We start from the raw sequence: 22640 nt of genomic DNA on the forward strand, positions 1-22640 counted from the left end.
TTGGGAACTTTTATCGGAAGTTCATCAAGAACTTTGCCCACTTAACGGCTCCCATCACAGACTGTCTCAGCAGCAAGAAGTTTGTTTGGACGGCGGAAGCGGAGCAAGCATTCGAAGAATTGAAAAAGGCCTTCGCTTCGGAAGAACAGCTCCTGCATGTGGATTTACAAAAACCCATGAGAGTGGAAACTGACGCATCAGACCGGGCGGTGGGGGCGGTGCTTCTTCAGCCGGGGAAGGATAAGTCGGAGTGGAGACCGTGTGCCTTCTTCTCGCGGAAGTTGAACAAATCCGAGAGGAACTACACGGTATATGACCGAGAACTACTCGCCATTCACGAAGCGTTCCGGAAATGGAGACACTTACTAATTGGTGCACAACACAAGGTGCAAGTATGCACAGACCACAAGAATTTAGAGTACTGGAGAACGGCACGAGTGCTCAACCAACGGCAAGTGAGATGGGCACAGGAGTTCTCCAAATTTTATTTTGAAATTTGCTATGTGCCAGGCCCAGAAAACATCAGGGCGGACGCTCTCTCACGCAAACCAGAGTATTTGGAGGGGGAGGGAGCACCCGAAGAGAGACATATCATCCCAGAGGACCGCTGGGTGTGTGGGGCGGCGTTGGTGGGGCAAAGGGAACTGGTAGAGGAGACGCAGAATGATGAATACGCCCAGAATAAGCTCCGAGGTCTAAGGAGGGAGGGAGAAAACTCCGGAGGTTTTGAAGAAAGAAACGGGGCATTGTATTACAAAGGGGCACTATATATACCCGAAGGGGAATTGAGAGGGAGAGTACTCAAACAGCTGCACGACAACCCCACAGCAGGGCATTTTGGGCAACACAAAACCATGTGGTTGGTTACTAGGGAATTTTGGTGGCCCAGGGTGAGGGAAGATGTAAGGGAGTATGTAAGAGGGTGTGACCAATGCCAGCGAGCCAAGGGAGAAAGGCGGGCGCCGGCGGGGTTATTAGAACCGTTGCCCACACCAGAAAGGCCATGGGAGGCGGTATCGATAGATTTTATGACTGATCTGCCGAAATCCAAGGGGAAAACCGCCATACTGGTCGTAGTAGACCTGTTAACTAAGATGGGCCACTTTGTAGCGTGCTCACATGCAGTCACAGCGGAAGAGACAGCTAAATTGTTTGTAGAACATATTTTTAGACTGCATGGCGCCCCCTTGAGGTTGATCTCAGACCGGGGCAAACAATTCACGTCCAGGTTCTGGAGGAAGCTCATGAGCTTACTGCACGTGGAGGTTAATTTTTCGACTGCCCGGCACCCAGAAACCAACGGGCAGGCGGAAAGAGCAAACGGTATCCTCCAACAATACCTGAGGTGTTATGTCAATGACAGAGAGAACGATTGGGTGGAAAAGTTGGCGCTGGCGGAATTTGCCTACAATAATGCGGAGAATGTGTCCACCGGGATGAGCCCCTTTTTGGCTAATTATGGGTGCCACCCCAGGGCATTTCCAGGGGGAGGAGGGGAGAGATGGAGCGTCCCAGCCGCCGAACAGTTTGTAGAAGAAATGGAAGCGATCCATCGTCAACTCCAACTCAACTTAGAAAGGGCCAAGGAACAATATAAGAAGCAGGCAGACAAGAACAGAAGGGAAGGTGAAACCATAAGGGTGGGGGATCAGGTGTGGCTGTCAACCCAAGGATTGCCGTTCAAGGGGGGTTGTAAGAAATTGAGACCCAAAAGATTGGGACCATTTGAGGTCATTCAACAGGTTAACCCAGTGGCTTTCAGACTCCGGTTACCGGACCACATGAAACTGCACCCAGTATTCCACAGGTCATTGCTGTCACCGTATAGGGGGGGAAATGAAGGGGTTTTCCCACGGGGACCAGTCTTAGAAGAGAGGGAAAGCAGCAACCATGTGGCGGAAATCCTCGACTCCAGGTGGAAGGGTCATCAGGTGGAGTATTTGGTAGCGTGGGAAGGGGAACCGGAGTCAGAAAACACCTGGGTGATGGCAGAGGAAGTCAATGACGAGGTCTTGATTGAAGCGTTCCATCAAAGGTTCCCCAGGAAACCTCAGTCAGTAGCGAGGTTCCGGAGGGAGTACTTTGGCACCACCGACGAGGAGGAGGAATTGGAAGGATTCACGGGGTCTGAGTTGGAAGAAGGAGTAGATTCCGATGAGGATGAGTACTTAGAAACCCGAAACAGCAACCGGTGGAGGAAAATGTTCGAGACTTCGGAAGATGAGGGAAGTTCTTTCAGGGGTTTTGCTCCCTCGCCTCCCGCAGAGGAGGGGAAAGGAGGGGGTGAAGGGGGCCCTGGAGGGGAAGTGGATGTCAGGGAACTGCCATCGGGAGAACTGGAGAGGAAGAGGCTCACAGAGGCTGGCAGAGACTTGTCAGCTGATGAGGGAACCAGCAGGGGGAGAGAGGCAGTTCCAAGGGATAGTGAGTCGGAAGGAGGACTCAGAGACAATTCCAGCGAGAACAGCGAGGAGGTTTCAGGACCTCCTATAGGGACACCCACTCCTCGCCGGAAATTGTCGCGTAGAGAGTCCAGAAGACGTGTTTCCGTTAAGGAGCTTTTATGCTGGAAGAAATTCCGTAAACGCCCACTGTCGGATTCTGCCAGCGACTGACGGAGCCATGTTTATGGGGCTCCGTTACAGACAGTGGTTTGTGGACTTAGCCAAACACTGAGGGATTAGGAACTTTACGCACAAGCAGCTCAACATCCCATCACAGTGCCTTTAATACCAGGCACCAGCCAACATGGTGCCCACCAGAGATGTTTTTGTTGGGCTCTCAATTCCCAGTAGCCCCAGCTGGCATGGCCTATGGCCAGGGATTCTGGGAGATGTAGTCCAACAACACCTGGAAGTCACCAAGTTAGGTACCCCTGAAAGATGCCTTATGAAATTCAGCCAAAATCAGCACACCGTCCTAGAGGCACAAGTTGCCCAACCCTGCTTTCAAATGTCTCATGGGACACGGCACGAGATGGGAGGCCTGCAGGCATATGGAGAAAATGGGGGGTTTTAAAGTTGGCAGTCACATACAGCAGGTGGTTATCGGGTAGCTAAATTTACCTGCGTGGAAAGCATGGTGACATGGTGGAATTCTCCACGAGGCCCTTGCTTTACAGGCACCGGCAGAAAAAGGGTCTCGGCGTCTTCAGAAAAGATAGGCATTCCTTGCTGGGATACATAGGAAGGAAGATGTGAATGCATTGCTGGATACGCAGGTGAGTGTTTGATATTATTATTATTATTATTATTATTATTATTATTATTATTATTATTATTACAGTGGTACCTCAGGTTAAGTACTTAATTCATTCCGGAGGTCCGTTCTTAACCTGAAACTGTTCTTAACCTGAAGAAGAAGAGTTTGGATTTGATATCCCGCTTTATCACTACCCGAAGGAGTCTCAAAGCGGCTAACATTCTCCTTTCCCTACCTGAAGCACCACTTTAGCTAATGGGGCCTCCCACTGACACCACACCACCGGAGCATGATTTCTGTTCTCATCCTGAAGCAAAGTTCTTAACCTGAGGTACTATTTCTGGGTGAGTGGAGTCTGTAACCTGAAGCGTATGTAACCTGAAGCGTATGTAACCCGAGGTACCACTGTATTTGTATACTGCCCTATTCCCGCAGACCTGAGGGCGGTTACAACATAAAAATCACAATATAAAAACAGAAAATACAAAAGAAAAGCAACCCAATAATGCCCCCTGCCCGTTACATTTTAAAAGGCTATGAATTGAAACCGGAGACGGTATATGTACCTTTCCTTGCTTATTTGTTTGTTTTGTATCACAGAAAAACTTCAATAAAAATTATAGGGGAAAGGGGGCATTTGGATGTCAATCAGCCAAAGGTCTTGTTAAAGAGGAACGTTTTTGCCCGATGCTTATTATTATTATTATTATTATTATTATTATTATTAACCCAGGTTGTGGTTATGCTGTTGCCCAGGAGGCTGCCCTTCTTAAAAACAGACTCTAGGCACCTCAGGTAAACTCACACAGAAACAAGTTAAGTGTACTAAACTGTGAGCCCTGCTTACACCTCGGCCTCCAGGCCCACTTTGGCTTGCTCCTCCGGTTCCCTTCTATACGAAGTTCTCCCTTCAAGTATTTCCCCTTTGACCCGGGACCTCCTGTAACTATACGCAGTGACAGGCAGCTATGCTCTGAGCAGCACTAGGTGAACCGAGTCTAGCTGCCACCACGTTCATTTCCCACAGGGCCTCAGAGTGAGGCTTGCTTGGGGGCATGTGGGAAATGAAGATACAGCAGTTAGACCCACCTGCCAAACCTGGCTCAAGTGTGCTGCCAGGCTGGACATTGATTAATTTATTTTACATGGTTCCGAACACCCTGGGTTTGCATTGCATAGGATGCTGCCTAACCATTAATCCATCTAAAGGTAAAGGGCTCCTGGATGGTTAAGTCCAGTCAAAGGCAACTACGGGGTTGGGGCGCTCATCTCGCTTTCAGGCCGAGGGAGTCGGCGTTTGTCCGCAGACAGCTTTCCGAGTCATGTGGAAAGCATGGCTAAACCGCTTCTGGCGCAACGGAGACCAGAGCGCATGGAAACGCCGTTTATCTTCCCACTGCAGTGGTACCTATTTATCTACTTGCACTAGCATGCTTTCAAACTGCTAGGTTGGCAGAAGCTGGGACAGAGCAACGGGAGCTCACCCTGTCGCGGGGATTCGAACCGCCGACCTTCTGACTGGCAAGCCCAAGAGGCTCGGTGGTTTAGACCACAGCCCCACCCGATGTCCACTAGGTTTAGTACTGTCTACACTGACTGGTAGCAGATCTCCAGGACTTCCGGGAGGAGTCTCTATCCGGCCTACCACAGATATGCCAAAGATTAAACCATGGCGCTTCTGCATGCGAAGCCAACCCTTTCTCCCTGTCCACTCGGGTTGCCTTATGTCCTCTGTTTCTCCTCAACTCCTCAACCCCCAAACAAAAAATGTTTCATGGTTTTTGGGTCATGGGCCAGGCTGTGAATATTCAGTAGGTCCTGGATTTCCTGGTACTTGCAGTGGACGCAGCCTGAGGCAAAGATGGCTGACCTGTGGCCCTCCAGATATTGTCTCCCATCACCCCGACCATTAAATCCAACAACATCTGGAAGACCGCACAGGTTCCCCACCCCTCGAGGACACACCGAAGGAACTGTCAAAAGTCAAAACAACCAGCAGAAAAACTAAACACAAATAGTGATATTATTTCATGTTATGAAATGGATGAATAATTTGGAGAAGGCATTTTTAAGTTCTTGTCCACCATCTCTGTGGCTGTGCACTTATTGGCCAGAATATCAGAAGCTGGGAATGGCTTTGCTTCCACACACAAAGGCCTCTCCAAGCTGCTATTGCTTTTTGTTTTGCTTTGTTTGTTTTTTAAAAAATTATCGACTGAGGGAGCCGGCGTACAGCTTCCAGCTCATGTGGCCAGCATGACTAAGCCGCTTCTAGCGAACCAGAGCAGCACACTGAAGCGCTGTGTACCTTCCTGCTGGAGTGGAATCTTTTTATCTACTTGCACTTTGATGTGCTTTCGAACTGCTAGGTTGGCAGGAGCAGGGACCGAGCAACAGGAGCTCACCCCGTTGCAGGGATTCGACCCGCCGACCTTCTGATCGGCAAGTCCTAGGCTCAGTGGTTTAACCCACATCGCCACCCGCGTCCCTTTTAGCTGCTATTGCTTTTCTGCCATCAGCCGGGAGCAGAACTAGCTTATTCTGGATAGCAAACATTTACAACTTGGGTCTTTTAGGTTACCTGACATCCCTTGCTAAAATGAATGGTCATTTTTTGTTTGCGATGATGATTGACATGGACATTTTGAAGAAAAAAATATATATATGTCAGTTGATTGACAGATAAACAGCAATTTTCTGATGAGATGTGGGAATGTAGCTGGCCTGGCATAAGGAATAATATAGGAGCAAAATGATCTCAAGCCTCTTACCTGCATGTCCACCCAGAAATCTGAAGTCACTTTGTATCTCTAAGAGGATGCAAAACGTGGTTAGCAAAGCGTTTGGTAGAAAATAGGACAAAACGTCACCCTGGTACCTCATACTACACCCCCAACCACAACCCCACTCCTGTATTCTTTATTAACTCCCTGAGGTACTAAATTAGAACCCTCTATCCCCCCTTTTATGAAAGGATGCATTTAAAAGGTGTATTTTGAAAGGCTTTCTAAAAAATGACTTTTAAAAGGTAGCTATAGTATGGACTCCATGTAGAGAAACCCAGTTCTCTCACACACAGAAGTACATGAGGGACAATTTTGGTATAGTTGTTAAATACCAAGACCTGGAAGACCAGGTGTGAAACCCCCAATTATGCCATCGAGCCCGTTGGGGCCAGTCACCATCTTTTAGCCCAGGCATCCCCAAAGTCAGCCCTCCAGATGTTTTGGGACTACAATTCCCATCATCCCTGACCACTGGTCCTGTTAGCTAGGGATGATGGGAGTTGTAGTCCCAAAACATCTGGAGGGCCGAGTTTGGGGGTGCCTGTCTTAGCCTAACCTACCTCACAAGGTTGTTGTGTGGTGGGGGAGAATCAGGTGCACGCCACTTTGAGCACCTTGGAGGAAAGGTGGGATAGAGGAATGTCATAGCGAAATAATACAGGTGTATTATAATACTTAGTAACGGAGCTCACCTCAGTGCAGGTCCCTGTGGCAGCTTCACACAGACTCAGCACAGACATGTTCTGCGGCCTATTTAACCATCGCACAGCCAACCGGGAGTGCCCCACCCATTTTACCATGGTGATGTAATATTCCCTGGAAAGAGAGCAGTAGTGAAACCAGCATGCTTGGGAGGGAGGAAACTAAACAGTCTTGGCTCCCTCAGGGGTCATTTGGCAAAAAGTTCAGCGATCAGCATATCCAGGCTCCTTTCTTTGCATTCTTGCCCTGTGCCTGACAGGAAGTACAAAAAAAAAAAAAAGCTTCTGAACTGACCGGCACAGAGAGATGTCAAAGAATTTGGTTTGAGAGGGAAAACAGCAATGGCTGTACTTTGCATGTTCTTCTGAGATCAGTAATGGAAATATGACCAGCATTCACTAGTGTCGTTTTTTCAGTCCGCAAACGTTAGGTAAATAATTACAAGTTGCATGTGAACTAACTGTGGTGGACGCCATAGGAGCTGGTTCCTAGGGGCTGTAGGGACTTTGGCCACCACAATAAAATATTTGAGGGGACTAGGCCCCCACAATGCTTTTGAATTATGGTGCTGGAGGAGACTCTTGAGAGTCCCATGGACTGCAAGAAGAACAAACCTATCCATTCTTAAGGAAATCAGCCCTGAGTGCTCACAGGAAGGACAGATCCTGAAGCTGAGGCTCCAATACTTTGGCCACCTCATGAGAAGATAAGACTCCCTGGAAAAGACCCTGATGTTGGGAAAGATGGAGGGCACAAGAAGAAGAAGAAGAGTTTGGATTTGATATTCCACTTTATCACTACCCAAAGGAGTCTCAAAGCGGCTAACATTCTCCTTTCCCTTCCTCCCCCACAACAAACACTCTGTGAGGTGAGTGGGGCTGAGAGACTTCAAAGAAGTGTGACTAGCCCAAGGTCACCCAGCAGCTGCATGTGGAGGAGCGGAGACACGAACCCGGTTCCCCAGATCACGAGTCTATCGCTCTTAACCACTACACCACACTGGCTCTCGGGAAAAGGGGACAACAGAGGACGAGATGGTTGGACAATGTTCTCAAAGCTACCAGCATGAGTTTGACCAAACTGCGGGAGGCAGTGGAAGACAGCAGTGCCTGGCGTGCTCTGGTCCAGGGGGTCACGAAGAGTCGGACACGATTAAACGACTAAACAACAACAAAGGCCCCCACAAAGTTGATGGGCATTCCCATTCAAATGGTGTGTGTGCACCACATCATGTGATAGATGATGCAGGGTGGGGCTTACCTGGGCCCCACAATATTTTACTCAAGCTGGCACCCCCTGTTGGACGCTATACATTAAAGAAGGAGTGGGAAACCTGTTGCCCTTGTTATAAGAATTCTAAGTTCTCCAATACAGAATAAAAAGGTAAAGGGACCCCTGACCATTAGGTCCAGTCGTGGCTGGCTCTGGGGTTGCGGCGCTCATCTTGCTTTATTGGCCGATGGAGCCGGTGTGCAGCTTCCGGGTCATGTGGCCAGCATGACTAAGCCGCTTCTGGCGAACCAGAGCAGCACACGGAGACGCCGTTTACCTTCCCGCTGGAGCGGTACCTATTTATCTACTTGCACTTTGACGTGCTTTCGAACTGCTAGGTTGGCAGGAGCAGGGACCGAGCAACGGGAGCTCACCCCGTCGCGGGGATTCGAACCGCCGACCTTCTGATCGGCAAGTCCTAGGCTCTGTGGTTTAACCCACAGCGCCACCCACGTCCCCCAATATAGAATAAATATTCATAAATGCACACATATCTAAATATGTAAACCATGTGTCTGAAATAGCATGGGAGAGCAATCCTGAAGCCATTCTGACTCTCCCAATGACCTCACTTTAACTCTTACTCTACAGTAAGGGAGGCAAATGGGGAAATCCTTCCCACTGTCTTTTCACTTACAAATCTGATCTTAAGGGCATATTCGTTTATGAATAGGGTGAGCCTGTGACCTGGATTCAGGAACTAAAGTACTAACCATCACAAAAGAATGGCCAGGCTGCTCAGGTAATGCAATCAGTGACTATTGTCAGGTATCCTGATTTCTGCTGTAGATTACCTCCTGTGATGTATGTATGTATGAATGAATGGGGGGGGGGTGGTCTTTTGCTAAGGGCAATGTCAAATTCTTTAAAGGTTCCTGCACACTTTTGTTCATGGCCCCTCCCTCCTTGGAAGGGGGGCAGGGAACTCTGTTGCAACAGAGATAATAAATATCTGCCTTGTTTTCCACTGGATCCTGCCTCCATTCATTTTTCTCTGACCAGTCATGGGCTTAGGGGACTCGGAGTCCCATTGGGGAGTTGGGCAGCAAAAGCAAAACCCTTTTTACATCACCCTTCAAGCGCAGCCCCTTACACATCATATTACAGTAGTCCAGGTGGGAGGTCAGCAGAGCACGGTGATGATGACACTAGTAATAACAGCAGCAGCAACAACAAAACAAGAAGAAATTCCGACGAAAGAAGAATGGCAGACGAAATTAATGGACTATGCAGAACTGGACAAAATGACAGGAAGGATTCGAAACCTGCGGGACCAGAGATTTACAGAAGATTGGAAGAAGTATATGAATTATTTGAAGAGCAACTGTAATCAACAAATTACTCTAGTAGGACTACAAGAAGTTTTGTAAGGAGAAATATCCGAAGTGTTACAAAGCAGAAAAAGATCGAGATATTGGTTATGAGTTTGAAATGTAATAGGGAAGATAAGAAATGCATACCTAGAGATTAGATTGGAAAATTTTCAGACAGGATTGATGGAAGTCAAAAATTAGAATAAGATGTAAAAGTATGTTTAATTACTGTTGAAAATGATATGTTAAAAAACCAATAAAAATTATATATATATATATATATATATATATATATATATATATATATATATAAAACAGCAGCAGTAGCAACAACAATAGTAGCAGCAAATTTTTACAGACTTAAGCAGTGGTACTCAGGGGTACGCATACCCCTAAACATTTTGTACTCTTTGTACTTTTGTGTATTTATTTTTCCTGATTTGAACTATAAAATGGTGATTTTCTTGAGTCAAAATGAGAGTACCCCTAAACATTTTTTTAATAGAAAAAAAGCACCGGGTATAAGGGGAAGGAATTTGGATCGGAAGTGTGGCCACACGGCTCAAAGGACATGCTTCCTGAACTTGCAGCTATTTGGATAAAGGGAAACAAAATTCCATCAGGCAACCCCGACCCACCCTTCCCCTTCACCTGCCCTGGAAGGATTCTGGAGGTAGGAGCTCCAGCAGGTGAAGCGCTCCAGATAGGTTCACCACAAAGAGTTGAACAGAAGGGATGGGCTGCCCGGCCTGAGAAGAGAAGAGAAAGTGGAGAGACAGGAGGAAGTCAAGGGCAAGGAACAAAATATGTGAACACTTCAGGGTGGGAGGTCAACATGCAACAGCAGGTGCTGTCATCAGTCATAAGCATTCATGCACTAATAGACAGGCCTGTGGTACAAGCAAACCCTATTCCATAGGAATGGGGAACCTGTGACCCTCCAGATGTTGTTGGACTACAGATCCCATGAGCACTAGCTAGGATGGCTAGGGATAATGGGATATTGGGAAACTGTGTACATGCAGCTACTCACACAGAGACACTTAAGGTTTGGCAGACAGCCAGGAGGCAATCTGAAGGAGTAAGTCTGCCTGGTGATAACAGAGGCATGGAGACAGCTCCCTGATTGGTCAAGCTCTCTCAAGGGAGTGATAATTAATGGCCTACTAACTAGAATGTGTTCAGAGTTCAGTATTCAGAGTTCAGTGTGTTAGTGAGTGTAGGAGTTGTGAGTCGTGTCAGAAAGAGCTAGCTAAAGATCCGTGTTCTGTTCTGTAAATAGTCCACTGCATATAATAAACACCTAACTACAAATTCCTGGTTCCTGCTTCGTCTATCCTGTCTGCAGCCAAGTCGCCAATTGCTTCCGTGGATTCTGCGTTTACTCTGCTAGGTCTGGCTACGGTCCTGCAACTAGTCGGAAAGTTGCGAAACACCAGTAGGTTTTGCCAATAGGTTATGGGCCCAGATTGGCGCAGATTGGTTGTAGTTTAGCAACATATTTAGGACTACAGGTTCCTCATTGCTTGCTTTGAGGTGCCAAGAGTCTACACCTGGCTCTGCAAACCCATAAGACCAGACCCTCCAAGTGTTCCTATTTTCCAGAATTTACAGAAGCAATCCTGGTTTCTGATATGATCCCAGAATATCCCGCTTTTCCTTAGGACATCTCTATTTTCATCAGAGAGATGTTGGACAGCTGTGTAAGACAGGTGTGGGGAACCATTGTCCCTCTTGATGTTACTGAACTACAACCCTCATCATCCCCTGCCATTGGCCATGTTTTCTGGGGCTAATGGGAGTTGTAGTTCAACAAAATCTGGAGGCCCAAAGGTTCCCCTCACACCCAGTTTGAGAGGATAAATATGCAAAGTTAGACCAGCAAAAACATGCAGGTTGGTTGGTTCCTCTAAGGCAGGCATAGCCAAACTTGGTCCTCCAGCTGTTTTGAGACTACAATTCCCATCATCCCTGACCACTGGTCCTGTCAGCTATGGATGATGGGAGTTGTAGTCCCAAAACAGCTGGAGGGCCAAGTTTGGCCATGCCTGCTCTAAGGTCACCTAAACATCCTTGTGACTGCTGGCCTCCCTCTAGTCCACCCCTTGTAGGGGAGGATAGAAGCATAGCTGTCAACCGTCCCTTATTTGGTGGGAAAGTCCCTTATCCCAGCGCCGTGTCCCGCTGCTATCCCTTATTGATGATGTTCCTTAAATTTTCCGGGTTTCAAAGGAAGCAGCTCCTCTCCCTCCCTCCCTGCCGGCCAGGGAGGAGGGAGGCTCCAGCTGTGTTGCTTGGCTGCGTTGCTCACCCAATAAGGAGTCTAAGAACGACTGCGGGCTGGAGCTTGCATGCCTTGTGCCAGCCGATCAAATCGGCCACGTTGCCTGGGGACTCGCCTTTGCTCAGCGCTTCCCAGCGGAGAGGTGACGGTGGTTTTCCCTGCTGCATTCCCTTTGCCGGGTTGCTGCGCTGTGGGTACCACTGCTTGAGGCTTCGTTTGGCTGTTGGCTGGGCTGTCTGCCTTTGGCTTGGAGGGGCTCAGAAGTTGAACATACCTGTGCCTGGAAAATCCCTTATTTTGGCTGCTGATCCCTTATTTTCGAGGCTGCTGGTCCCTTATTTTCAAATCTGTAAGTTGACAGCTATGGATAGAAGTGAGACTCACCTTAGGATAGGGATAGTGTTGGCTGGTAGGGTATTTTCCTCCAAGAAACTGGGGCAGTTCCATCTTTGGCACCAGGGAGTTGTTGATGGAAAGATAGGCTAGCCACATGCTATCAGGTGAACACCAGTGAGCGCTGGCAGTCTGCAGGATCTCCTCTTGGAAGCAAGGGGGGGATATCAGATATGAGTATCAAGCAGTAAACCACGACTGCTGGAGCCCACCTGCCTTTCCTCATGAGAAATGCAGAATGCACACAGAATGCACGAAGGGGCACTCTTTGTCTCCGAAAACATCTGCGTCTCTGTTACTTTCACCTAGATTACTTGTTCAGACCCCTCCCCTCTCATTCACCCATTATTTTCAGGCCTCAACAGGCAGGTCACTCTGAACGGTTCTACCAATGCCATCCCTGAAAGCAGCATGTTTATTTCTGGAAAGGTTAAATAAGGAAATAGCTCCCCCTGCAGGCCATGGAAGACACAACTGGCCAATGGACTTCACTGCACTTTGGAGTGCTTCATTTAACTTTAATTAAACTGAACTAAGCCTTTATCGATGTTTTGCTGAGTTCTTAAAAGACAGGAGGAAGTGCAAATTGCTCCTAAAGGTAAAGGTACCCCTGCCCGTACGGGCCAGTTGTGTCCGACTCTAGGGTTGTGAGCCCATCTCACTTAAGAGGCCGGGGGCCAGCGCTGTCCGGAGACACTTCCGGGTCATGTGGCCAGCGTGACGAAGCTGCTTTGGCGAGCCAGCACCAGCGCAGCACACGGAAACGCCGTTTACCTTCCCGCTGTAAAGCGGTACCTATTTATCTACTTGCACTTAGGGGTGCTTTCGAACTGCTAGGTGGGCAGGAGCTGGGACCGAAAGACGGGAGCTCACCCCGCCGCGGGGATTCGAACCGCCGACCATGCGATCGGCAAGTCCTAGGCACTGAGGTTTTACCCACAGCACCACCCACGTCCCTTGCTCCTAAATGGCCATTAATCACCACTGTATGAACTCAGAGGAGAATTGAGAAGAACTATTTTTTGTTTATTTCATAAAATATGTACACTGCTCGATTGTTTAAAAAAAAAAAGCCTTCAGAAGTAAAGGCAAGACTTTTAAAATCACAGGTGTGTGAAAGCATTCCACTGTGTTATTTCGGCACTGCAAAGCGGATGGGGCAATGCCCCCCCCCCCAGAAGACTGCTGCCCCAGGACTCCTGACTGTGTTCATAGGGCCTTGACCTACTCACCTTCATATAGCCAGTCAGCAATCCCATTGAAGACAACTGCTTGGCGTCCAGATGTGGTGATGCGTTTGGCCCGGCTGGAGACTCCAGGCTGATAATAAATGTCGTTATCCAGGATAAACACCTGGGAAGGGAATAAATCAGTAAGATGACTGGATCAGCTCGTCCGAAACCTCTGGTTCTATGATCGCTACCAGGGATGCAATTCGGTAATTTTAGATTCTATACTGAATTGTATAGAATTGGGGGCGTCCCAATTCAGACAGCAAGGCATATTCCCTCCTTTACTTCAAAATGTGTTAAGCCAACCCTGCTGTATTTTCAGTCTGTCACCCCCACTCCCCAAGTGTACTGAGTTGAATAGGATCCAAAATGCAGCAGTCTGATTGGTCCTAGAACAATAGGATTCAGAATGCAGCAGTCTGATTGGTCCTAGAACAATGCAGCAGTATGATTGGTCCACAGGAGCCACCCAATCCAGCTCCAGGTGGAAGTGAATCCACAACCTGATTGGCCTACAGGAGAATCCCGGAATTAGCCAATCACGTGGGGCCCATTGTGTAAATAATGTATATAAAGCAGACATTCTGGGGGAACTTCCATTCCTCCTCACCACTATGAGATGAATAAAGAGCATGAAATCCACTCTCGACTCCGAGTATATTTCACCAAGTCAGCAGAGTTCTTCTGCCCTAAAGTCCTGCCCCAGTGGCACCACGGGTGATCACAGCAACTTTCTAGGGAGGCTAACCTTAACTAAATAGGTTGGGGAGCCAAAGAGCAACTTCACAGGCAAATTGCTGGCTTATGTTGCCGTTATCCACTAGGGATCCCTTCTCCAGGTCTTGCCCACAGGGATCAACTGTTGTTGTTGTTGCTGCAGCAGCAGCAGCCATGCTCACAAAGCTCTAACTCAAACTGCTGAGGATGGAAATCAAGTCACAGGCTGACCTATGTTGTTCTTGGTTGTGACATATGAAATCAACAACAAGAAAACTACCGTTGGGCAAACCTTGCCAGAGATTGGGGGTGGGAAGGAAACAGAGGCAAACTGAAAATTTCCACTAATCCATTTCCCCCCATTAGTATAAACTAGGGCTGCTTTAATTTGTCAGATTAAATCAAATAAACAAGGAATATTCGGTGTCATGTTGGAGGGGATGCCAGGAAACAGGGAATTACGTTCATATGTGGTGGGGGTGGAAATATGTACACTTTTTTTTTTGACAAAGGGTGCTTAAGGAGATAACAGAAATCACTGGGTTAAAGCTGACCAAAAGTCCAGAGGTAGCATTATTTTCAATTTACGATGGGGTGGAAGGTTCAAAGGCTATGAAGGACTTGCTCACAAATTTATTGACAGCTGCACAAATTATTATAGCTAGGAAGTGGAAAGGGCAAACAGAATATAAAATGGAAGAATGGTATAAAGAGGTGTAGGATATTGCTATTAATTATAAATTAATATGTGCCATTAAGGTAAGACGGGAAATATGCAGGAGAAATGATTTTGAGGGCGTTTGAGTAATTTGTACTGTTAAAACAGAAAGGGGTCAAACCATTGCAAGAGGTGTTGAAATTTTGGGAGGTTGGATAGTTACAATGGAATGGTCTCAGTGGTGGGGTGGACATTTTTATTCTTATTTATTTATGATTATTACTTTGTCAATAAAAAATTTAAAAATTACAAAAATAAAAATAAACTAGGGCTGCTGCCTGAATAACACAAATTTGCAGTCAACAACTTGCTTTTCAGGTAATGAATTAATTTGGTGGGCAAGACAGCTCTGTATTATTATTCCAAAATTATTCCAAAAAAGAGAGGAAAGAATGGGGGTGGTTAGGGTGGGGGAAAGCAATCAATGCCCCCAGCACCAGCCACCTCAGGTGGCAGCCTCACTCTACCTAATGATAGAGCTGGCCCTGAATTTATGAAAATGTAAGTAAATTGAATAGGTACTTACTAGCTGGTTATCCTGGGCTCCCCAGGCTGCATATTGCAGACGAACAGTATCTGCCTTGGGCACATCGAGGTTGCTGGTCTCCCTGGAAAAGGAAACATGAGACCACTTTCCTGCAGGAGAATTATTTGGGAAGTGCGGCAGGCGGAAAGAGGGCAGTGGGGCCTCTTATGTTAATGCCTGGTCCACTGTTAGCAAGACTGTGTAATTTGGGGAGTGGGGAGTAAGAGAGACTAAACAAGGGATTACGGTAATCTATTAGTCCCTCTCCAAAGCTAAAAGGGAATTTTGCAAAAACAACCGAACGTATACTGCCGTAGTTGCAACAAACAGCTTCAAATTTTTGATTTATGGTTCCAGTTACAGATAGGTAGCCGTGTTGGTCTGCCATAGTCAAAACAAATTTTTTTTTTCCTTCCAGTAGCACCTTAAAGACCAACTAAGTTAGTTCTTGGTATGAGCTTTCGTGTGCATGCACACTTCTTCAGATACACTGAAACAGAAGGATCTGGCAACTTCTGTTTCAGTGTATCTGTGTATCAGTGTATCTGAAGAAGTGTGCATGCACTAACTTAGTTGGTCTTTAAGGTGCTACTGGAAGGAAAAAAATTTTTTGTTTTGATTTATGGTGTGTGCTTTTAATAAAAGTAGGGACAAGGAAACTGCGGCTCCAGCTGTTTTACAACCCCACCCAGCACAGCTAACAGTCAGGGTCATTTGGGGACCCCACAGCTTCCCTCGTCCTTGAATATATTCAATATTACAAAAAAATAATCTAGGCTTAAGTACATAAACACGAAGTAAAATGAAGTGGAGTGAAGTAAAGTGAAGTGGAGGTTAAGGGGTGATATGATAGCCATGTTCAAATATATAAAAGGATGTCACATAGAGGAGGGAGAAAGGTTGTTTTCTGCTGCTCCAGAGAAGGGGACACGGAGCAATGGATCCAAACTACAAGAAAGAAGATTCCACCTAAACATTAGGAAGAACTTCCTGACAGTAAGAGCTGTTCGACAGTGGAATTTGCTGCCAAGGAGTGTGGTGGAGTCTCCTTCTTTGGAGGTCTTTAAGCAGAGGCTTGACAACCATATGTCAGGAGTGCTCTGATGGTGCTTCCTGCTTGGCAGGGGGTTGGACTCGATGGCCCTTGTGGTCTCTTCCAACTCTATGATTCTATGATTCTATGAAAGTGAAACAACCGTTAAGTTTATGGTACAGTGCTAAAACCATGGGGTTGGGAACAACGAACCAGAGCAGAAATATTTGGTGCTGAACAATCAATGATGCAGCCCTGTTTAATTAAAGATCTGGAGGACTAACCCAATGAGGGAAGGCTGAAGGTGTCTGTGTAAATTTAGGAAGATATTTCACAAGTTACAAGACTCCAGCACAGCGAGAACTTCTGGGTAAGAATTAATGTGAAACCTGAGTGTAGTATTATAAGATGTGACAAACCCCTCATGCGGTTTCCGCACACAGTACATGCTGGGAACTCAGCTGTGTATTCATTGAGCGAAAAATCCTAAGTATGCGATCGCTGAGCACTGTAATCTGCTAATGGATTTCACATTAATTCCTATGCATAGACCGTAATGCCTATTGAGAGATTTCGTAATGGCAAACTGGCTGTCAGCCTACAGGAAAGCAGGAAGGGTGTTTTTTAAAATAAAAATAAAAAAGATCTCTTTATTTAAATGTTCTTTTAACAAGCATAACTAATTACATAATTACCAAGACCACAAAGTATTACAAACACTGGTTTTTTTAAAAAAAATAAAATGTAAAGGGTGTCAGAATGAAGAATATGTGTGTTTATGTTAAAAGCTGCTCTGCCAATCCACAGCAGCAGGATAATAATTTTTGGTACTCACAACACATGTGACCCAGGTCCCAAAGGTTGTGGACCCCTTTAAGATATAGAAGTGGGGCATACATGATGGAATAGATGCAGATAACAATACAGCAAATAAAGACCTCGTTGTTCTATTTGAATAAATTTGTCCTATGGTGCAGGTCCAGTTCTTACCTGGTGCCCAAGTTATAGATCAAGTAGCGAGCTGTGAAAGAGTAGCGGAAAACCTACAGACCAGCAGGAAATAAAAAAAATGATGTTAGTGTGGAACAGTAGACGCTTCCTGGGACATCAATTCTCCCTTTTTCTGCAGCTGCTTCGGCTAATGATAACCAAGGTGGTTGGCTTGCCTGGCAATCAGATAGGAAGAAGTGATGGACAAGTTTTGCCCAAAGCTGGATTCCTTTGGAGCTTGAGTGGTCCAACCAAATCCAGCACTCCCCAGTCAACCACACCATGTTGGCTCTAACCCTTAGGAGCGAAAGGGATCATTTCCATTTACTCTACTTGCCTTTTTTAAATTTTTTGCCTTCACCTAACCAAGCTGGATGGGACGCGGGTGGCGCTGTGGGTTAAACCACAGAGCCTAGGACTTGCCGATCAGAAGGTCGGCAGTTCGAATCCCCGCGACAGGGTGAGCTCCCGTTGCTCGGTCCCTGCTCCTGCCCACCTAGCAGTCAAAGTGCAAGTAGATAAATAGGTACCACTCCGGCGGGAAGGTAAACGGTATTTCCGTGCGCTGCTCTGGTTCGCCAGAAGCAGCTTAGTCATGCTGGCCACATGAGCCGGAAGCTGTACGCTGGCTCCCTCGGCCAATAAAGCGAGATGAGCGCCGCAACCCCAGAGTCGGTCAGGACTGGACCTAATGGTCAGGGGTCCCTTTACCTTTTAACCAAGCTGGATAGGACTTATATACTTGGGTCACATCCACAACATATACTTAAAGCACATTTAGAACTGATGGCTTCCCCCAAAGAATTCTGGGAACCTCCGCTTACCCATTGCAGAGTTACAATTCCTCCCAGCACCCTTAAAGAACTACAGCTCCCAGGATTCTTTGAGGCAGGTCGTGTGCTTTAAAATGTATGGTGCAGACCTTGGCTCCACCTCTCAATCCCGTTGAAGACTTTGATGCCTTTTAGGTCCGACATCAGCAGTGATGTGGGTGGCACTGTGGTCTAAACCACTGAGCCTCTTGGGCTTGCCAGTCAGAAGGACGGTGGTTCGAATCCCCGCGACAGGGTGAGCTCCCGTTGCTCTGTCCCAGCTTCTGCCAACCTAGCAGTTCGAAAGCACGCCAGTGCAAGTAGATAAATAGGTACCACTGCAGTGGGAAGATAAACGGTGTTTCCATGCGCTCTGGTTTCCGTTGCGCCAGAAGCGGTTTAGTCATGCTGGCCACATGACTCGGAAAGCTGTCTGTGGACAAACGCCGGCTCCCTCAGCCTGAAAGCAAGATGAGTGCTGCAACCCCATATTCGCCTTTGACTGGACTTAACCATCCAGGAGTCCTTTACCTTAGACGTGTGATCACAGATGCACTTAGATGACACTTGTGGACTGGAAATCCAAGGAGAGGCTTGATTTTCACTTATAATCAAATAACCATGGGATGGGATGAGGAAAGGAGTTGAGCTATGGCCTATGCAAAGCCCGATTTTTGGTACCGGCAAGGTGCTTTTGCAAAATATTGATCTGGCACTTCTGCTGCTGCATTAAATTTGGAAGCTCCTGAGTTTTATAGCTGCCAGTCCTGCTACACTTAGTAGTTCATAGGCTTCTAGCAAGTCTGGCTTCACCCTCCCTTTCTCACAGCTCCCAGAGATGTGGTTCTTGGTTTAGCCCCTCTTACTGGCGCCTTTCCAGAAGTTCATTCTAGCCACCGACAAACTGATGGCTGCTCAAACAGCCCTATAGCCTAGCTGCATCATTACCGGCCCCACACCGGGCATCCTATATGATGTCAGGTGTAGGGCAGGTATGTGTGGCTTGGCCACAACAGTCTCGCAGTCCAAATGGGGAGACCTGGTGGGCCAAATCAGGCCCACAGACCAGAGGTTCCCCACCTATGAGATAGACTACAGTCCCATTAGAAAATTTTGGTGTATTAGCAGGAATGGATAGAGAAGCAAGATTGATTTTCCACAGCTGGCATGGAGAACGGTGACTCTGCACTTTTGCACATTTGTATGGTTTATAATTATCCAAGATGGGAACAGGGAAAGGCGGCCAATTTCAGCACCAACTGGCCTGTTCAAGATTCTGTTAGTGATAAATCTTGACCCTTTCTGGGGCAGGATCGATTCCAGCACCTCAGATATTTAAAGGTTTTGCCTTTTTCTCTTTTTTTAATGCATTGGGTGGAGGAATTAACCAGCTTGCAAGCACTTTGGGCCCTTACCTGCTGCACATCGCAAGCCAAAAGCAGGAACTGCAAATCCGGTGACACTTGGAAGTGGGAGGCTTTCAAGAAATGCTGTGGAAGGGGAAGGAAAGAGGGGATGAAAGAAGAAAGGGGTTGTTAATGTAAGATGGGGCAACTGCACCTATTATTGAGGCCAAGTTTATTTTCTTTTTCATATTGAAGCCTGTCAGGTGCTCAGAGCCCAAGAATCGGTGAGCAACCCGAGCTGAGAACAAGTTGGCTAAAGACCAGGAGTCTGGTCTGCTGTGGCCACATAGGAAGCTGCCTTAAACTTAGTCACCTCATTGGTCCATCTAGTTTGGTATTGTCTGCATCTCTTGGTATTGGGTCTCCAGCTGTTTTTGGACTACAATTCCCATCATCCCTGGCCACTGGTCCTGCTAGCTAAGGATGATGGGAGTTGTAGTCCAACAACAGCTGTTTGGGAAACTCTGGTCTAACACCAAGGGTGGTGTAGGAGCCCTTCAGATGTTGCTGGGGCCCAACTCCCAACAACCTTGAAGATTGGCCATGCTGTCTAGGACTGGTGGGAGATGGAATCCAACCAGATCTGGAGGGCCAGAAGTTCTATGCTGACTGATGGCAGCGTTCCAGGGTTTCAGGCAGGGTCTCTTCTCAGTCCTACCTAAAGATGCCTGGGATGGAGCCTGTGACTTTCTGGCTTCAAAACACTGAGCTGCAGACCTTTCCCACCTGAAGGAAGAACTGATAGCTGCTCTCTGTCATCTGTAGAGCTCTATATCAGGACAGGGGCACCCAAATTGATCTTCTGAGGTCACCTACCCCAGAAGGAAGATTCTGGGCATATCTCAGCTAGAGTTGTCTGCAGTTTTCTCTTGTAAACAGCAACACTTGGGGATGATACAGTGAAGGTGGAAGTGGAATGAGGGTGTCTCTACCGGGCAATCGGTTCCTCAAGCACCGAAGAGGGGCAAAATATTGATATGGCACTTTGGCCATTACATTAGATTTGGAAGTTTATTGGTTTTGTAGCTTCTCTCTTGCCCCTCCTGTGCATAGCTGTCAACGTTTCCCTTTATTTAAAGGGAAATTCCCTTATTCCGAATAGGATTCCTCACAGCTATGCTCCTGTTGACAGCTATGCTCCTGTGGGGAACGCGGATGGCGCTGTGGGTTAAACCACAGAGCCTAGGACTTGCCGATCAGAAGGTCGGCAGTTCAAATCCCCGCGACGGGGTGAGCTCCCGTTGCTCGGTCCCTGCTCCTGCCAACCTAGCAGTTCGAAAGCACGTCAAAGTGCAAGTAGATAAATAGGTACCGCTCTGGCGGGAAGGTAAACGGCGTTTCCGTGCGCTGCTCTGGTTCGCCAGAAGCGGCTTAGTCATGCTGGCCACATCGCCCGGAAGCTGTACGCCGACTCCCTCAGCCAGTAAAGCGAGATGAGCACCGCAACCCCAGAGTCGGTCACAACTGGACCTAATGGTCAGGGGTCCCTTTACCTTTACCTATGCTCCTGTGGCACTTGACAGTTTGCTGGCTTTCAACAAGTGAGGCTTCACCCTCACAGCTCAAATAGCCAAATGCCTTCAGTTGTGCCTTTGGACTCATTGCTCCTTCTCTGTGCCTTTCAGTGAGTTCTTTCCAGTGAGCTGTATTCATTCTTGACTCCCACTTGAAGGCTGCCTGCAGCTCAGCTTTGAAAAGCCCTTCCTCCTCGCCGTGCGAGGACGGGTAAGGAGCATACCGCTCATTTCATACTCCAGTGCTCCAGAAATCTGTCTCGTGATGCTCTGCATACCAATTTTTAGAGATCCTGGGTTGTATCCTGCCGCGCAGCGGTAAATTAATCAACGCAGCGTCTTCTTTATAAACAGAATAAAACTTTTACTTGAAGAAAACAAACTTCTTCAGAAACAGCATAGTTAAAGAGCATACACAGAGTGCTCATAGCAGCTATCTGACTCTTCACAGAGGCACATTCTTAGTTAGTGATTTACTAGAGTCCTGGAGCCACTCTGCCTTAGCTTTACATAGCAACAGCAGCAGCACTATTCCACAGACTACTAGATACACAATCCATACAGCTCTCTGACTGAGGCCCATAGACAGGCTGGCTACTTTTTATAGGGAGAATGAATTATCATCCAAGATGAGTCACGAGTCACAGTGACTTGGCAGTTTGCTGTTAGCAGTTAACAGCAGGCTTGGGCTTGAATGATTGTGTAGGCCTTGCCTTACTGCTTCTGCTCTTAAGAACCTTAGTCTCACGACATATCCAACCTTCTCTGCCTGCTAGTACAAGGTCTTTTGTGCGAGTGGATTAGTTGAGCAAGGAGAAATCCAACGCAACAGGGTCACTAGGGGGAACTCACAGTGCAACAGATTGCACAGTCTATTGTGCAAGAAAATTACCAGCAACCTGCTTCCACTGACACAAAACATTCCACCGAAAATAGGATTCCGCTAAATGACTTTAACTTAGTGCTACGTTGGAGACAACCCATAGTTTGGCTCCAAAGGATCTCCTAAACTTCTGTGATGAGCAGTGGATTGCAAGCCGCTGTTCTTACCAAATCTCTGTCCTCCACCAAGAGGGTGCTGTTCTTTTGGCCAATGTGCCACTTCATCACGGTCCCTGTATCGCTGAGCTCTACCAACTCATCGTCTGGGCAAAGAAAAAGCAAGCAAGCAGGGTGCCCAAATTAACTTCTCAACTTACTTACACGCCACACTCATTTTACACTTCGAGAGGTTTTTGTGTGTGTTATGTACTGAAGTTCTCACCCTGGGCCAGCAGGAGGATACTGTAGATAGTTATGCAAATAAGGGATCGAAAGTGACGTTCAGTGATTGGATAGTTTTAGAAAATTGTTACTGTTGCATTGTACTGGAGCTCAATATAAGCAGGCTGGCTGAACCCTTCAGTTCAGTTCTGTCCTGGCCTGTGAATAAACAAGAGCTGTTTGAAGAATCGCTGTGTCGTCTGATATGTTCACCCACAACTTAACAGTGTGTGTATAGCACAACTAACAAATGCAAAAATAGTGATAAATGTAATACACAGAAGTTGGCTTCTTCTACAGAAGCACAGGAAAGGGAAGGAAACTGCCTGCGGCTGAGAAAATAAAAGAAACTAGGTGGTTTGCTTTCCAGACCAACTCTAGTCAAACTTCCCCTTTCAAGAAGCCATCCCTTGCAGAATTCACCTTTGCTTCATCTACTAGGTTTCAACCCCTTTCCCATAGCTAGATGTTGAATCCA

General features: G+C 47.1%; 1 protein-coding gene across 2 annotated transcripts in view; it reads right to left on the reverse strand.

The window, feature by feature from the left end:
* LOC310755855 (inactive dipeptidyl peptidase 10-like) overlaps positions 1 to 22640 on the reverse strand; it is a 56806-nt gene that overhangs the window by 23562 nt on the left and 10604 nt on the right. For both annotated transcript variants that reach the window (XM_083599223.1, XM_083599222.1), the window contains 10 exons: positions 21950 to 22044; positions 19395 to 19469; positions 17168 to 17220; positions 15145 to 15226; positions 13184 to 13304; positions 11943 to 12097; positions 9926 to 10023; positions 6680 to 6803; positions 5973 to 6011; positions 3066 to 3173 (listed from right to left, as the gene is read on the reverse strand). In XM_083599223.1, the coding sequence (XP_083455349.1) occupies positions 3066 to 3173; positions 5973 to 6011; positions 6680 to 6803; positions 9926 to 10023; positions 11943 to 12097; positions 13184 to 13304; positions 15145 to 15226; positions 17168 to 17220; positions 19395 to 19469; positions 21950 to 22044 (950 nt within the window). The remainder of the gene's footprint in view (positions 1 to 3065; positions 3174 to 5972; positions 6012 to 6679; positions 6804 to 9925; positions 10024 to 11942; positions 12098 to 13183; positions 13305 to 15144; positions 15227 to 17167; positions 17221 to 19394; positions 19470 to 21949; positions 22045 to 22640) is intronic.

Source organism: Podarcis filfolensis, assembly GCF_964270895.1.
Source record: "Podarcis filfolensis genome assembly, chromosome: 2".
Lineage (NCBI taxonomy): Eukaryota > Metazoa > Chordata > Lepidosauria > Squamata > Lacertidae > Podarcis > Podarcis filfolensis.